Source organism: Salmo salar, chromosome 08 (assembly GCF_965601325.2).
Source record: "Salmo salar chromosome 08, fSalSal1, whole genome shotgun sequence".
NCBI lineage: Eukaryota > Metazoa > Chordata > Actinopteri > Salmoniformes > Salmonidae > Salmo > Salmo salar.
In genome coordinates this window covers 18,903,492-18,921,848 of record NC_138298.1, presented here as the reverse complement: position 1 = coordinate 18,921,848, position 18,357 = coordinate 18,903,492, and the positions used below count along the sequence as shown (strand labels likewise).

General features: G+C 42.0%; 1 protein-coding gene across 4 annotated transcripts in view; it reads right to left on the bottom strand.

The window, feature by feature from the left end:
- Positions 1-1,137: 1,137 nt before the first annotated feature.
- The window catches only part of LOC106610164 (neuronal membrane glycoprotein M6-a), a 75,597-nt gene continuing 58,377 nt past the window's right edge, over positions 1,138-18,357 (bottom strand). For 3 of the 4 annotated variants that reach the window (XM_082978418.1, XM_014209344.3, XM_014209343.3), the window contains exons 2-7: positions 12,555-12,741; positions 8,161-8,317; positions 7,513-7,666; positions 7,008-7,084; positions 6,142-6,207; positions 1,138-3,769 (exon numbers count right to left, since the gene is read on the bottom strand). In XM_082978418.1, the coding sequence (XP_082834544.1) occupies positions 3,617-3,769; positions 6,142-6,207; positions 7,008-7,084; positions 7,513-7,666; positions 8,161-8,317; positions 12,555-12,556 (609 nt within the window). In that variant the 5' untranslated portion in view covers positions 12,557-12,741 and the 3' untranslated portion in view covers positions 1,138-3,616. The other variant, XM_014209345.3, reaches the window with a different exon arrangement.

Sequence of the window (18,357 nt, the reverse complement as noted above, 5' to 3'; positions counted from 1 at the left end):
AACATGGATACCTTCACTCCCCTTTAAGGCCTATTAAACACGGATACCTTCACTCCCCTTTAAGACCTATTAAACACGAGTACCTTCACCTAAACCAATCCGGCAAACTGTTAAATGTGTTGAAGTCATGTGTGCAAATGAGGGGATAAGATACACACATGTACGTTACATGTCACATATGTCTGCCTGATTCAAAGGATGTTATCCTCTAGTATACACTGTAATGATCCCAAAAACGGCACACCTATTCCCTAGTGCACTATTTTTGACTAGAGCCCTAGTCAAAAGTACTGCACTGTATAGGAAATAGGGTGCCATTTCAGACGCACCCTCGGTCTAGCCTTTCTGTGATATGGGGAATGTCATCTAAGCTGCTCTAGTCTATATCTGATCGAGGCTTGTTTCTCTTCTCACACTACCTTAAGGTCAGACTCTGGCTGTCTTTGATTGGCCAAGGGCTTCAGTCTATCTGCTAAGGATGAGAAGTTCACCGGGGTTAGCGAGAGTTTGCTGAACACGTTTTCATTTGGTACACCGTATCCACAAATGTAATATGCTATTTAAATGCCACGGGTAAAGGTTAGCCAGTATAGAGAGAACATGCATAATCTTTCCCCAGGCCGGCGAATGTTTGTGACATGATATCATGCACTCTTCTTCAAGCCAAGCTATGTGGTATAGTCGGGTATAGTAAAGCCATTCTATTTGTGTGGATAGATGGAAACTTTGTTTTTTTCTGCTGGTAACGTAAATCCATTTCAATTCCATGCACAGCACCAGAGGTGTGTATAAACGGAATCCTTGTAGGCATGTACGTACCCACTGGGCAAAATCTGGTTGAATCAATGTTGTTTCCACGTAATAAAAAGAAATAATGTGATGATGTTGAATCAACGTGGAAAACTGATTGGATTCGCAAAAAGTCATCAAGGTAAGGGAATTTACTCTTTTTTTCACCCAACTTTCAACCTAAATCCAATGACATGTTGAGTTTTTCGTTGTTGATTTCACATCGAATTCCCGTTAGTGATGTAAATCAAAACTAGATGTTGAAATGACGTCTGTGCCCAGTGGGTATACAGGTATATACATATACAGCTCTGACATAAATACATAAATAAAGAAATGGACTCGGGGTTTAATTATTAACAAGTACACAAGTGTATTTTATTTAACGCAAGCAAGTTTGTTCCTACAATAAAAAAAAAAGCCACTGTTTAAGCCGTTGGCACATGTATGTACAAAACAGATTATGAAGAATCGTACAGCCTGCTACAAAGCATTCTTAGTGTAAGTACAAAAGACTAATATGGGAGGAGAAAGCAGAAAGCATTGTCAGGTTAATACTGAAGAAGTGAATACGCAACATCATAACAAGTAGTATCTGTTTTATAAGACATGGTTTTCAAAAAATGAATATGACAAACGAAAGGAGGAAGGGAAACAAAATCATTCCCTACAACCTAATAGGCTATTTGTTTACTTAGCATAACACTGTTAGCGTAGGATCCGCAATACTGAAGCGTATAAGAAATCAGTTGACTCAGACAGTCCAAGCGTAAAAATGAGAAATGAAAATTATAAAGAGAGATGATATTTTGACTTTTTGAATCAGTTAAAAACTATTACCACTGAATGAATGCATAACCATGCCACAAATAACAACTAGATTCACGGTTCTTTTTACCTAGATAATACAAGTCATTTTTTTATTGGTTAATAACCAAATGTTGCATGGCTACAGTACAGAGATTCAGCTTCAAATCCAAACGCACGTAACATCTAGAAAGACCTCACCATGGTTGAATTAGTGCACCAAAAAAAATAGTTGTTCTTTTTTGATAGCAACGGAATGATGAAACGCTGTACTGCAAAACTAGAGTAGTAGAAAGAGTTAAGACAGAGTTTGGTCCATACTCAAGAGTAATATAATTTTAATTGTTTTATTGACATTTCATGTTTTTTAGTATAGCTTCACAGACAGTCAGGGTTTGGGTCAGTTTTATTTCAATTCAGTAAATTCAGCAAGAATTTCAGTTTATTTCCAGAATTGACTGGACTTGAATGCAATTGAACCCAACCCTGCAGACGGTTAAGTTATCTCTCAATGTGATATTCAACTTTTTCCACATGTAGCAATACGACCGTTTCAGGCCTAAAGCTTGTTTATCCGCTTGCCGTCTAGATTTGGTTACCATATTTATTTCACTGGTATCTCTGAAATGGACGTTCACAAGAATATCACCAAACTTTGACCAATGAAATGAATGACCTGAAATTGAAGTGTATCACATATATGTATATATTTATATACCGTAGATATATATATAGAGCAGAATACTGACCAAAAAAACATCTCATATTTTTTCTTCTGATAACTTGTATTTAAAAAGTTGAAGATTAAAACATATAAAAATTAAACCTGTAAAATGTTATTTGCATGTGAGTTATGGCTTGCGATGGATGAGAAAAGTCGTTTTCTACAGAGTTTCCCCCACGGCGAAATCCTGAAAGGCCATTCTATCAGATGTATTTCTACGTCATGTCATTCCCACTACCCTCTTCTTCTTCCTCCTTATACTACATATCATCATCTTCATCACTCCGCTGACTTGCCACTCAAACAACTGTTTTCTTTTCACAGTTTCAGAACACTATTATTATTGACAGACAATCAGTGTTCTTCACTTTGAATGACTAGGCTACTCAACAAAGCTAGCATACATTTCTGACAGTTAGGCCAAGCTACAGTTATAGCAATATGTAAAAAGTCACTTTAAGGTACTTTTTTTTTGTTTGAAAATCCCTGGCACTCCCAAACCAATAAAGAATTTTCTGAAAAAAGATTCTGTACATAGTTTTTATACCGGTGATGCTTACTGTTTCGGAAGCTTATTATGCTGTAATTTACCTGTAAATTATACAAGTTTGGTCACATTTTGGTCTTGTTAAGTGGATATGTTGAAATAAAATGGATGTTAAGACCTATGTATGATTGGAGGTCCGTTGGATGACGAGTGTTTCGGAACGTATAAATATATTACACGGAAATGTGAATTAAAAAGCGATAAAAACTCAACAGCCCCCCAGCCCGACCCCTCCTAAAACCAAACATAAATAAATGGAAGTACTCGACGTCGAGATATAGAACAACATGGTAAAAAGCAATGACACATTGTAAAAAGATGTGCTACTACTAACATACAAAATGCAAATGGAGAAAAAAGAGGGGAAGAGGTAGAAGAGGAGAGAGAGGGAAAAGGTAGGGTATAAGAAGAAGAAAGGGTAGAGGAAAGGGAGGAGTAAGAGCGGGAGAAATAGAAAGGAAATCTCAATACAGGAAAGAAGGGTTCGTCAGAGAAGACACACGATATCCCGTAGGAACGACTTGTCTCGTCACACCCGTAAGCTTAGTGAAGTCGAAACCACCCACAACACGACACCACAAACCCCCCTTACACTTGTGCCCCTACGAACATAAACACCAGACATTGAATAGCTTGTGTGGTTTCTGTGTGTGTGTTCTGCTGCGTGTGTGTCATGGACGTGTGTGTGTGTTGGAGAGGGAGGGAAGGATAGGGGGACGGGACGGGGGGACGGGGGGACGGCGTGTGCTTTAGGTGTAGGCATTGAGACGCTCTTTAGAGCGGGTGGAGTGGATGTCGTGGAGCTCCTGCTCCTCCTTGGACTTGATGTCCTCGTACTTCTGCATCCGGCACGCGTCCTTCACGTAGGCCCAGTTAGCGGACAGTACCATTAGGTAGTGGACCTGTATTAGAGGGACACATGGGTTACAGGGATGTTAGTGGGACGATTGTTAACCCCTCGACCAAGCCTGTACCTCAGGGGAGAGTTTATTGATTAATGAATTAGGCTGAAACAGAATTAGTTAGATAATTAGACAAAGCTATAACCAAAAACCCAAAGCAGATCTTTTAGTGGCGCTGCGCCTTCACTGGTTTAAAACCAAAACAAACCAACCAAAATTGAAGTGATGGATTAGTTGATCAACCTTATTCTTTAGTGAGCTCTGTGTCTGTTACGGCCGTGTCAGCATTTGTGCTCGTCAGGTGCACGGGGCGTGACAGGAGAGCTCGGTTATCAACATACCTATCGATAGCAACCAGAGGAGCTTGGTTATTATAATCAGTGGTGCCAGCAAAGCATATTTTAGTGAATAACAACAGAATCATGTGACGTGACCGATGACAGAGCTGGCGATGCTTTGGGGGCGACCCCTAAGCTCCTAGGTTCAGAGTTCAGTTCGGCCATGTTGATATCGAGGCGGTCGGCTCCTCTCAGCTCCTGACGGCGTACAGTGATGTCACTGAGACCACTGAGGTCAGGGGTAAAGGTGATGGGCCAACCGATAGGCCCCCGTCAGAAGCGGGTGCAGTATTTGCCCAGACTCTGAGACGTCAGGAGGACATTGTTACGGATAAGGACCGTGGCAGCTGACGCCTGTCCGCATCAGACCAGAGAGAAAGAGAAAAGGAGAGAAGCAGTTATTGGACTCTGGGTCGCGTTCATTAGGCACCAAATGGAAGAAGAAGGACTGAAACAGGTAGCGACTACGTTGAGTGCCCTACCTAAGGAACATATCCCTGATGTGTTTCTGCAGTAACTCTTTCCTCCACTGAGTGGCAGTGAGGTGTCAGTGATCAGCCAACCAGAGCATCTGCTGCAGAGGTTCTGAAGAAGTAGTTATGAGGTAATTAAATAAAGAAAAACACCTGCACTCTGGTCCAGTTCTAGGATTTATGGCCATTGGCCAAGTGTATGGCATTTATCTATTGATGATATTGTGTTGTAATGACGATGTGAAGATTAACATGCCCAACGAATTCCCTAAGCTTGGGATAATGAAGTTATTCTATTCTTTTGTTATATAATGGCATGACTCAAACTCATCATGAATAAACAGATTCGCCTAGATAGATACAGACAGTACTTCCTTCATACAATCTCACAGTGATCTAAGATCATTTATCATGGAAAATATTAGACGAGAAGATGGTACATCAATATTATCTACGCAAATTGATTTCTTACCCCAGAACTAACACAAACACGCTTGGGTGAGTCATCCCATTGTGTATTACCATAGACATCCACCGGGTGGCCAAAGAGCACACAGTTGGGCCACAGATACAGACTTTGTGTTGCAAAGAGCCGCTCCCGCCCAAATTGATTACCATTTCATTTTCTCTCGTCTTTTATAGTCTTCAGACAACGCAGCAACAATGTCCTATTTGTAGATTTAAAACATTACGTCATGGGTCTAAGGACTGGAAATGTATGGCGTTTATATTTTGTGGTAACAGGAAGCTGTTATGGGCATATCTATTTGATGACAACCAAACCATAAGAAACTAGTGTCATTGATGTTTTGACAAAACATTTCTCTGTTATTTTCACAGTGAACATATGTTTTTGTTTAAAAAGGAACTAGATACCGAATAACAGCCTTCATTAAATGTGTATCCTTCCACCCTGGCTACAGACGCAGCAGTCTTCTCCAGTGAATATGGTTGCTCCAGTCCTCACCATCACTTAGCTGCTCTCAACAAGCTCCTTTCTTCTTCCCCAGTTTCCATGGCAACTGCGCCCTGTGCTTCTCCATCGCTAGGTTAACACCTCCCCTCTAATCAACAGCTCTCTCTCTCCCCCCTCTCGCGCTCTCTTTCTCTCTCTCTCTCTATCGCTATGTGTTACTCTGTGTGTCTCTCTCTCTCTCTCTCTGTGTCTCTCTCTCTCTCTCGCTCTCTCTCTCAATCACTCAGTGTCTCTCTCTGTCTGTTTCTCTCTGTGTCTATCACTCGATCACTCTGCCTCTGTTTTGCACTTTCTCGATCTACCTCGCTCTTAACACTGGGAGGACCTCTTTCAAAGTCAGCAGCATAAAAAACAGTCCGTTTTTCCTCCCGATTACCAATCTCTTGAATCCCTAGTCGTATAACCTTTGGTATGCCCCCACACAACAAGACAATCCTCTCTCACTAAGGTTTACCCTGCCTGCCTATCTTTATGTGTTCAGACAGAGGGGATGGAACAGAGTGGCGATGCTATCAACAGACATTTAAGGACCAATAGGCAGGTCACACAACCCTCAGACATAAAGTAGAGCTGTCATTGTCTCACCATGGCGATAACTGCAGCCCCAGCCCCGGCCAGAGCACAGACGAACAGGTGGAACGTCATGTCCAGCTGAAAGACAATCAAACACAACACAGCTTTATTAGTCACCAGGAAATAAAGACAATATACAACATCAGTGCTTGCTTTGTTGGTATTCAAAATGGGACACAAAGCATCGTTCCAACCTGTAATGTCTGTGTTTACAATATTGCCAGGTCATGTTGAGATTAAAAAACTAAATCACAGAGTGGTTGCTTTGAGAGTGAGATAGGGCAAGATTTATTAAGATTTGTCCCAGTGCAATATTAGCTCACTTTTTCAAAGGGAATTAAACGGAGGTAAGACAAAAGGATAAAGGAGGCTAAAGGTTAAAGAAAAAGACAGACTAATCTTTATTACGCTATGTTTTTTGTTCCCTTTCCACAAGAGGTTAAAGTTCAAACCCCTAGAAATCTGGAACACTCATCACACTCACACAAATCACAATTTAAAATGACAGCAGTGTTCCTATAGCAGTGTTCCCAATCCTAGTCCTGGGGTCCCAAAGGGGTGCACATTTTGTGTTTTTGACCTTACACTGACACACCTAATTCAAATCAAAGGCTTGACGATGAGTTGATTGGTTGAATCAAGTGTGTGAGCGTTAGGGCAAAAAACAAAAAGTGCATTTTGGTCCCCAGAGGCAGGATCGGGAAACACTTCCCTAAAGCATTTATGATTTGAGAAACATATTCCACCTCTATGGACAGACAGCCTTCAATGTGAGAGAGGAGCCTAACCCCTGAGGTGCGGCGATCACTAAAGGTTACAGCCAACAGAACCTCGCCTCCGCCCTTCATCGCTCCCCAGCCACACACACACACCCTTACCTCGTTAGACTCACACATCTTAAAGAACTTCTCGGAGCCCGTGCACACCTTCCTCTCCTCCCCGATAGTTACCATGCCTGCGAAAAAACAACATTCAATTTCACATTTACATTTCAGTGACTTAGCTTGGCAAGCGCTTCGATCCCCAGAGACCTAACAACAGCTACTGCAGCGAGTTACAACAAACACTCTTGTTAAAGGGCTGTAAAATAGATCTCCTTCGGGAGCATTAAATAACTGCAATGAAATGTAAAAAATATTTATTGAATTGTGTGTCCGCGAAGTGAGAAGACTAAACGACACACTATTCAGTACAGTATGCTCTATAGGTCATTGTCTTGTCAGACATCTTATCCACGTTCATGATAGAACACAAAGAAACAAACAATAAAATAAACAATGGAAATAAACCACCAAAGCCCTGGTTAACCACTGCCAGTGTCAGTGACTGTGTACGTATACTGTAAATGGCAACAGTGGCGGCGCCACCCGGGCCCGCCCTTACCAAACTGGCGCAGGTCCAGGCAGAGGTTGGCGCCCTCCACCACAGTGGTGTTCTGACAGATGGTCCAGATGTTGAAGTACATGAAGACGGGCAGCGAGGTGAAGGCTGTCACACCCAACCAGGCCAGGAAGAAGATATAGGTCAACATAATGAACTGCAGGAAGAAACGGAGGACACAAGAGAGAATGGTTCATTAGAGAGAGAGGGAAAGAGAGAGAGTGTTAGAGAAGAGCACAGAAGGAAATGAGGGAGGAGAATAAAGAGAGGGAAGAGAAGAGAGGGAGGAAGGAGGAGAAGGAAGAGAAGGACAATTCATTAGAAAGAGAGAGGGAGGGGAAGAGAGGGAGGAAGGAGGAGAAGGAAGTGAAGGACGGTCCATTAGAAAGAGAGAGAAGATGACAGTTGTAAGTCGGTAGAAGGCTGACTGACTCATCAGCTGTCATTAGCATTGGGCCATAATTCAAAGAAGAGACATCTTAAACTGTAAATTCTCCATCACCAGATCTCTAATCCCGTCTCTCGGGTACTTCCTCCAGAAAGACGTGTCCTAATTGTCTACCCGAATGCTTATACCCATCCAACGCCTTCAGAAATACAGGGAGCGGATAGGGCGCAGAAGATAAGGGTTGATTTAAGTGTATTTCTTACCCAGGCGGAGACGCACCGTCCGCAGGCGGTGATCTTGAAGTCTCCGTACAGGTCCCTGATGGCGCCGGTGGTGAAGAAGCCCTCCACCATGAGCAGGATGCCGTAGACGAAGAATGCCGCCGCCACGCCGTAGATGACATACTTCAAGATATCAATCCTGCGGAGGAAGAAAGAGAGACAGGAACAGAGCGATGGGATCACTCAGTTGGTGTGGCTAGCACACCAAGACTAGCGGTTTCATTCCCAGGAACCATAGAACTAGGAATTAGAATACTAATTAAATAATCATTTAATAGGATCTGGGCAGGAACATACAAAGATCCATTTTTGGAATCAAAACATTGCTAAACAATACAGATGTGTGCATTGAGTGTGCGGGCCATTTAGTACAGTACTTCACTATTACATGTTTTTTTAGGCCCAGCAGCCCCATTTGTAGTCCAAGTGCATTGGACTACAAATTATATTACTTCCAGCAGTGACAGACAGTATTCTGACTGTATACTGCAGTCAGTTTGCTTCCACAGTCATTCTGAATTTTTTCCTTGCTTGGACTAGTGGATTAGCTCTCATTTAGCTAATGAGTGTGTGTTTAATTCTGTGGGGTTATGTAAAAAGCTCTAATGTCCCAGAAAGAACCTGGGTAGGAAAGTTAGGGTTAGCTCCATCCCTGCAGGTTCGGAAGAGGTTTCGGAGATAGTTTTAGACAAACACAGTGGGTAGATTTCACAAGCTTTCCTCTGATAAAGATGATTTTATAGAGGTGTAAACCTTATTTTTTTAGTACCCTTAATCTGAAGTGAATTTCACACCTAGTACAGCACACACCACATATTAGTGGCCTAGAAAGTGTATAGAAAGCCCAGTTACATCAGTAAAAAAAGACCAGTTAAATCAGTATAACAAGCCCAGTTACATCAGTATAACATGCCCTGTTACATCAGTAAAAAAAGACCAGTTAAATCAGTATAACAAGCCCAGTTACATCAGTATAACATGCCCTGTTACATCAGTAAAAAAAGACCAGTTAAATCAGTATAACAAGCCCTGTTACATCAGTATAAAATGCCCAATTACATCAGTATAGAAAGCCTAGTTACATCAGTATAAAATGCTCAATTACATCAGTATAGAAAGCCCAGTTACATCAGTATAAAATGCCCAGTTACATCAGTATAACAAGCCCAGTTACATCAGTATAACAAGCCCAGTTACATCAGTATAAAATGCCCAGTTACATCAGTATAAAATGCCCAGTTACATCAGTATAAAATGCCCAGTTACATCAGTATAATAAGCCCAGTTACATCAGTATAAAATGCCCAGTTACATCAGTATAGAAAGCCCAGTTAAATCAGTATAAAATGCCCAGTTACATCAGTATAAAATGCCCAGTTACATCAGTATAATAAGCCCAGTTACATCAGTATAAAATGCCCAGTTACATCAGTATAAAATGCCCAGTTACATCAGTATAGAAAGCCCAGTTACATCAGTGTAAAATGCCCAGTTACATCAGTATAGAAAGCCCAGTTACATCAGTATAGAAAGCTCAGTTACATCAGTACAGAAAGCCCAGTTATCTCAGTATAAAATGCCCAGTTACATCAGTATAGAAAGCCCAGTTACATGTGTATAAAAAACCCAGTTACATCAGTATAAAATGCCCAGTTACATCAGTATAGAATGCCCAGTTACATCAGTATAGAAAGCCCAGTTACATCAGTATAAAAAGCCCAGTTACATCAGTATAGAAAGCCCAGTTACATCAGTATAGAAAGCTCAGTTACATCAGTACAGAAAGCCCAGTTACATCAGTATAAAATGCCCAGTTACATCAGTATAGAAAGCCCAGTTACATCAGTATAAAAAGCCCAGTTACATCAGTATAGAAATCCCAGTTACATCAGTATAGAAAGCCCAGTTACATCAGTATAGAAAGCCCAGTTACATCAGTATAGAAAGCTCAGTTACATCAGTACAGAAAGCCCAGTTACATCAGTATAAAATGCCCAGTTACATCAGTATAGAAAGCCCAGTTACATCAGTATAGAAAGCCCAGTTACATCAGTATAAAATGCCCAGTTACATCAGTATAGAAAGCCCAGTTACATCAGTATAAAATATAAAAAGCCCAGTTACATCAGTATAGAAAGCCCAGTTACATCAGTATAGAAAGCCCAGTTACATCAGTATAAAATGCCCAGTTACATCAGTATAAAATGCCCAGTTACATCAGTATAGAAAGCCCAGTTACATCAGTTAGGCCAGGTCTACTGCTCATGCCACAATCTCCCGCCATTTACAACATCTAGTAGAAGCACAGACACACTCCCTCTCGGCAGGCGGAGTTCCGGTGAGCAGGTGCGCCGGGACAACCCAGAGTGATTTCAGAGGGCTTAAATCCCCCAACGGCCCCGTGCCAAGACATCACGCAGACGTAGAAACACAAGCATACACACACACACAGGAGTGGAAAAATCGATCTCCGTCAGTGTGCTGCGTCAGGGAAAAGTCTCCCTCCCTCCCACTCACACACATATTCATGATCAAACACCTGATAAATACACCTCTCTTCACCAGACAGCCATCCTGAATATATTTTTAGATTTTAATTGAAGCTTAAAAATGCACGAATGTGTGTATTTCTATTTCTATTTATTATGGATCCCCATTAGCTGCTGCCACTCTTCCTGGGTTCCAGCAAAATGAAGGCAGTTCATACAATTTTAAAAACATTACAATACATTCACAGATTTCCCAACACACTGTGTGCCCTCAGGCCCCTACTCCACCACTACCACATATCTACAGTACAAAATCCATGTGTGTGTATAGTGCGTATGTTATCGTGTGTGTGTATATGCATGTGTCTGTGCCTATGTTTGTGTTGCTTCACGGTCCCCGCTGTTCCATAAGGTGTTTTTTATCTGTTTTTTAAATCTAATTGTACTCCTTGCATCAGTTAGTTGATGTGGAATAGAGTTCCATGTAGTCATGGCTCTATGTAGTACTGTGCGCCTCCCATAGTCTGTTCTGGACTTCGGGACTGTGAAGAGACCTCTTGTGGCATGTCTTGTGGGGTATGCATGGGTGTCCGAGCTGTGTGCCAGTAGTTCAAACAGACCTCGGTGCATTCAACATGTCAATACCTCTCATAAATAAAAGTAGTGATGAAGTCAATCTCTCCTCCACTTTGAGCCAGGAGAGATTGACATGCATATTATTAATATTAGCTCTCTATGTACAGCTAAGGGCCAGCCATGCTCCCCTGTTCTGAACCAATTGCAATTTTCCTAAGTCCTTTTTTGTGGCACCTGACCACATGACTGAACAGTCGTCAAGGTGCGACAAAACTAGGGCCTGTAGGACCTGCCTTGTTGATAGGGCTGTTAAGAAGGTAGAGCATCGCTTTACTATGGACAGACTTCTCCCCCATCTTAGCTACTGTTGTACCAATATGTTTTGACCATGACAGTCTCATCTCAACTTGCTCAATTTCCACATGATCGATTACAAGATTAAGTTGACGTTTAGGGTTTAGTGAATGATTTGTCCCAAATACAATGCTTTTAGTTTTAGAAATATTTAGGGCTAACTTATTCCTTGCCACCCACTCTGAAACGGACACTTAACAAAGAGTTAAAAGCAGTCATTTCAGACACTGTATAGTGAGACTCACCATCGCTTCAACAGTTCAGTACTATACTGTTGTGTATTGAGATAAGGGAGGGGAGAGTAAGGATAGTTTTACTTGATCACATTTTAAATACTCATCTTGTTGGGTACATGTATAGATAGTGAGTAATAATGTAGGTGGAAGGGAGATTTTACCGAACCTCAATCTACACTTACGAGGCAGCTGTTCACCGCTAATGGTTAATCACTTCAGAAGAAAGAGAAGAGAAGAAAATGTTCCATTAAGTAAGTGTGACTCACTTCCAGTACCAATCACCAGGGACTGCTTGGAGGGACTGCTTGGAGGGACTGCTTGGAGGGACTGCTTGGAGGGACATGTACATTTTACTATCTAGGGCGAGCGAGGATACGGCGTCTCGATAAGGTGTTAACTAGGTGTGCCAGTCATAGCACAGGTGAGATCGGAACCATTCCCTTTACAGGTACTGAAGCTTTCAAAATAGGGTAGTGTTTTTTTTTTGTGAGGACACACAGACTGCTGTTTTAACCACACTAATAAAGCTAGTTTCTCCAGGGGTCGAAACAGACAAGGAGTAGGAAGAAGTGAAAATTCAACGGCAACTTCTTCTCATTGAGTTTCAACACATCTCCAGGCTGCATGTAGGTGTTTTGACTAACCAGACCATGAGTCATTTAGAAAACGGTGAAAAAACCCCACTGTGACACCCCTCCCACGCAAACACACCCACACTCACATGGTTAAGACGTCCAGGGTTTCTGCTCGGACCACCTCGAAGTAGTTCTGCAGGATGGTGACGGTGCCAGAGAGGGCCTCGTGCCCGCAGCCGCAGAACAGCGCCACCCCAGCGTACAGAAGGATGGTCGCGAAGAGAGAGGCATACGGGAGGACGCCCAGGCATTTGACGCAGCACTCAAAGCATCCTGGACAGAGACAGAGAGAAGAGGAGAACGTTAAGAGTAAAGACGATGGTAGAATATCTTAGATATTCACAGGTGCTCTAGTCATGAAATACTGTACATGTCACACTCTATTCATGGCTTGACAGGAATTGAAATACGTTTGACACCAGAACCAAAGGAAATAAAAGCACTCTAACAGCAAGGAAATCGTTGATTCAGAATCAGAAGATCATTAAATCAACGTTTTTCATTCAACCTTTTATTTTATTTCATCTATTTTACCACACCAAATCCCACCGCATCTAATTTAAAATGCACAGGGATCAAATGATATCCCATCTACCATCCGATAACAACAAACACTCTAACCACATTTCTCCAGTTGACCCAGAGCCAATAAATCGCCTGTTGCCATCTCGAGAAGGAAGTTTACTGTCACTCCAGCCAATCATAATCGCTCCTCGGACAGATTTATGGGTTTAATACAAAGAGCGCAAACAGTATTGATCTGTGGATTGCGGCCCTGCAAATGGAATCCCTCTCTTCACCCAGGGTAGAGCAGCTGCTGGATTTATGACCAGTCGTAAACACAGTGAGTCAGTGAGTGAGAGAGTGAGTGAGAGTGAGAGCGAGAGAGAGCTACAAAACAGAACACTGATAGCTAGAAGGAGAAGACACAGTGAGAGAGGGATAGAAGGAGAGATGCAGTGTAATGGATAATACTGTGTCTGTGAGGGGGGGTATGTTATATTATTTCAGACTACAGGAAGTATCTATCTGACAGTCTCCGATGAAGAGAAAGCGTGTTTGTGATACTTGAGTGTAACGCTCCCATCTCTCTTCAACTGGACTGGATAGGCGAGGTTCAGATATCGCTTATCAAACGAATCGGCAAATGTCCAATTGCAATATTGAACTCCTATTTTCCATAGCCTGGTCGCAGATCCATTCGGGCTCTTGCCAATGCCAACAACATTGCTGTTTGGCATGACAGTGAATGAAAAGGAGCTGGCATGATAGCTCAAACAGACTGGCACTCAGGCTAGGTTTTCCTTGTTGTATTACTACTGTGCAGTTGGTGACTACAGCACAAATCCCAGTTCTGTTCTGCCTCTACTGTACATTAGTGCCTCTGGACTTGCTTTAGTTAGAACACTTGGAAGGCATTTAAACTGCAGGGTCCCAGCTGTGTTGTGAATGAATAACCCTCACACCTACGCTACAACTTGACTTCACCTGAAAGCACTCCTGTCTATTACTGTTATACCCCTCTCTGCGCACACAGGATGCTCTGGAGACCACCACTGCTACAGCCTGGAGAATGTGCGTAACCGTGTGTGTGTGTGTGTGTGTGTGTGTGTGTGTGTGTGTGTGTGTGTGTGTGTGTGTGTGTGTGTTAGTCAGTTGATGTCAGGTGGTATTTAGTCTACCGTGAGCACAGGACCAGACTTCAGCCAATAGGAAATCAGACTTAGTTCAGAATCCTCTGCACGTCTCTTTCACTGTCAATCATGCTTATTATCCCCTTAAGGCACAGAGGAGTGTGTGTGTGTGTGTGTGTGCACGCGTGTCTGTGTATGTGTCTGTGCAGTCAGGCGAGAGACAGGAAAGACCGTCAACTCACTCCCCAGGTCTTCAGAGAGCCAAGACTGACACAGGGAGAGGAGAAACTGACAAAATAATCTGAATCTATACTGTTTCATATCACCATCATCCCATCAGGCCATGTGGTATACTGATTTTAATATATATTCATGATGAATAAATATTGGTGAATAAATTACAGTGATAATAGTAAGCAAAGGATATATGATCCTTTTACGGTACCCTCCTCTTTGTGCATTGAGGGAAGATTACTGTATCATGCAGGGGTATGCAGCAAGATAAAACCAATCTCTGTGTCAAAAAAGTACAGGGTCACCTGTTTCTAATTGCCCCAATCCTAGTCATATTAGTAACATTGATTAACAGTACAGGGTCACCTGTTTCTAATTGCCCCAATCCTAGTCATATTAGTAACATTGATTAACAGTACAGGGTCACCTGTTTCTAATTGCCCCAATCCTAGTCATATTAGTAACATTGATTAACAGTACAGGGTCACCTGTTTCTAATTGCCCCAATCCTAGTCAGATTAGTAACATTGATTAACAGTACAGGGTCACCTGTTTCTAATTGCCCCAATCCTAGTCATATTAGTAACATTGATTAACAGTACAGGGTCACCTGTTTCTAATTGCCCCAATCCTAGTCATATTAGTAACATTGATTAACAGTACAGGGTCACCTGTTTCTAATTGCCCCAATCCTAGTCATATTAGTAACTTTGGTTCCTTGGTGTTGGACTGCATGGGCATGCCTATATACGGTCGCTAGTGAATGTCTACACACCCCTTGCACAGTCTTCAACATTTTCTCCCTTAAAATTCAATTTAAAAAAGGGATTACCGATCTATACAACCTACTCCACATTTTCAAAGTGAAAGAAAAATTTTACAAATTTAAAAAAGAGGGGTGTGTAGACTTTCACTAGGTTATCGGCTCTGGTGTGTGTATGTGTGTGTGTGTGTGTGTGTGTGTGTGTGTGTGTGTGTGTGTGTGTGTGTGTGTGTGTGTGTGTGTGTGTGTGTGTGTGTGTGTGCGTGTGTGTGCGTGTGTGTGTGTGTGTGTGTGTGAGAGAGCGAGAGAGAGGGAGTGTGTGTGTTCCTGTGGCAGACTAGACACAGTGGGGTATTGATTTCTGAGCCCAGTCCACAGGGATCAAAGCACAATATGGGCAGTGGACACCTTCATTAATCTACAAACACACCCGATAAATCGTCCAAACGATGTAGTCATAAGTATCTGTATGATGGCAGCTGATCAATTATTTACAAAGCTGATACGTCATGTGGGTGAGGACTTGGGGAATGATTCAAGCAAGCTTAGATTAACAGACCAAGGTATTTTCCCATTTCAAGTGATACTGGGTTGATCACATTTTTTGAAAAATCGTACTGCATTTACTAGAGTCAGTTGTAAATACTATAGCTATAACTTCACTATTTCATCTTATTAATTCTATAACTGGTGCAATGAATTGCAAAGATGACACGATTGCACCTCCACTGTTTTCACTGAAGTACGCCTTTCCGTCTTGCCCCAATGCCCAGCTCAGAATACTAACACGAACTGTGCTCTCTCAGTTGAGAAACATTCGAAAGAGTCCATGGATATTCATTGGAAGCGGTCGGCCGGATGCCCCCAGGACTGAATCTGGGAAAGCCATTGTCAGCACAAAGTGGGAACGAGCAGCTCAGTTCACCATCTTTCCCAGGGGGAAAAATCCTTCATTCTACAAATCTATTAGCTGATGTGAGTGGGGTGTGTGTGTGTGTGTGTGTGTGTGTGTGTGTGTGTGTGTGTGTGTGTGTGTGTGTGTGTGTGTGTGTGTGTGTGTGTGTGTGGTGTGTGTGTGTGTGTGTGTGTGTGTGTGTGTGTGTGCATATGCAGAGACATTACTAAATAGGGTGGTGGCAGGTTGTAATTACATTGTCCTCCTCTATACAATATGTCAGGTTAGACACTGTGCCATCCTCTTCTTCTGCCATGCTGTTACCCACTGTGGGGGAGTGTAGTAGTTGTCTGTATGGCAACATGCCTATGGGGGATACGGCAGGTAGCCTAGTGGTTAGAGCGCTGGGCCAGTAACTGGAAGGTTGCTGGATTGAATCCCCGAGCTGACAAGGTAAAAATCTGTCCTTCTGCCCCTGAGCAAGGCAGTGGATGTCGATTAACGCAGCCTCCTGCACCTCTCTGATTCAGAGGTTATTGGGTCAAATGCGGAAGACACATTTCAATTGAATACATTCAGTTGGATAACTGACTAGGTATCCCTCTTTCCCTAAACCTTCATATATGCACACTCACATGTACACGCACAAAGGCCGGCAGATAGGCATGGACACCCAGAGCCAGCGCCAGCCAGTGGTGGAGAAACTACCCAATTGTCATACATGAGTAAAAGTAAAGATACCTTAATAGAAAATTGTAAAAGTGAACGTCACCCAGTAAAATACTACTTCAGTAAAAGTCTAAAAGTATGTAGTTTAAATATACTTAAGTGTCGAAAGTAAAAGTATACATTATTTCAAATTCCTTATATTAAGCAAATCAGACATAACCATTTAAAAAATAATAATAATAATAATAATTTACGGATAGCCAGGGGCACACTCCAACACTCAGACATAATTTACAAATGAAGCATTTGTGTTTATTGAGTCTGCCAGATCCAAGGCAGTAGGGATGACCAGGGATGTTCTCTTGATAAGTGCATGAATTGGTCCATTTTCCTGTCCTGCTAAGCATTCAAAATGTAACAAGTACTTTTTAATTTTATTAGGCAAGTCAGTTAAGAACAAATTCTTATTTTCAATGGCAGCCTAGGAACAGTTCAGGGGCAGAACAACAGATTTTTATCTCGACAGCTCGGGGATTCAATCTTGCAACCTTTTGCTTACTAGTCCAACGCTCTAACCACTAGGCCACCCCATCACCATTTCCCTGGGTGTCAGGGAAAATGTATGGAGTAAAAAGTACATTCTTTTCTTTAGGAATATAGTGAAGTAAAAGTTGTCCAAAATATAAATAGTACAGTACAGAAAGCCCCCCAAAACGACTTAAGTAGTGCTTTAAAGTATTTTTACTTAAGCAATTTACACCAATGGCACCAGCCCTAACCCAGCCTCCCTCACTCCCTCCCTCCACACACACCCAATAAGATGTCATCAGAGATGATCTAACACCCTACTGACTGCCTGGTTCAGACCCCTCTGTTCAAATACACGTCTAGCAATGTCCAACACTCAACACAGTTGTCTGGTGAACAGCCAGCAGGGGGAGGGCTATGTTGGATCATCATTCTTAGCGATTTGTCATAGGCATGTTAGGAAAAGGAGGATTTCGCCAACAGAGAGAGAGAACTTATGGCATGTTTGAGATCTGGGAAGGAACATATTGTCTTATTCATCTAGTCTATTCATGATTGGGATAAATCCATGTATTCATCTAGTCTAATCTATGATAGGATACAGAATTGATAGGTAGCTGACTTTTGATTGATAACTAATCAATAATTACTTTCCAAGTGGATAACACACCACACATCATCTCTACAACTAATGGCACCTGATATGGGATCTATCTGATGACAGTCCTCTAAGGACTCAAATTATAACACAGATCCATGATCTATCTCTCTATGTCCACCCTATGAACATGAGTAGTGCTACATAGATGATTAATAACTGTATGTAAGGCCCAGTAAACCAACATACACAGAGTAGTTAGAGACCTCCCAGTGGGCAAAAACTGTTTGAATCAACGTTGTTTCCACGTCATTTCAACAAAGAAATTCAATGTGATGACATTGAATCAAAGTGGAAAACTGATTGAATTGTCTTTGTTTTCACCTAAATCCAGTGGCATGTTTTGTAGATTTCACTTTCAGTTCATGTTAGTCAAAAACTCAACCAAATATTAAATCAAAATTAGAAATGACGTCTGTGCCCAGTGGGATGTCCTGTTGATCGATGAGGTAACAGTAGATGAATGGCCTCTTAAAGGTATCTTAAAGGGGATGCGAGTCTCTTAATG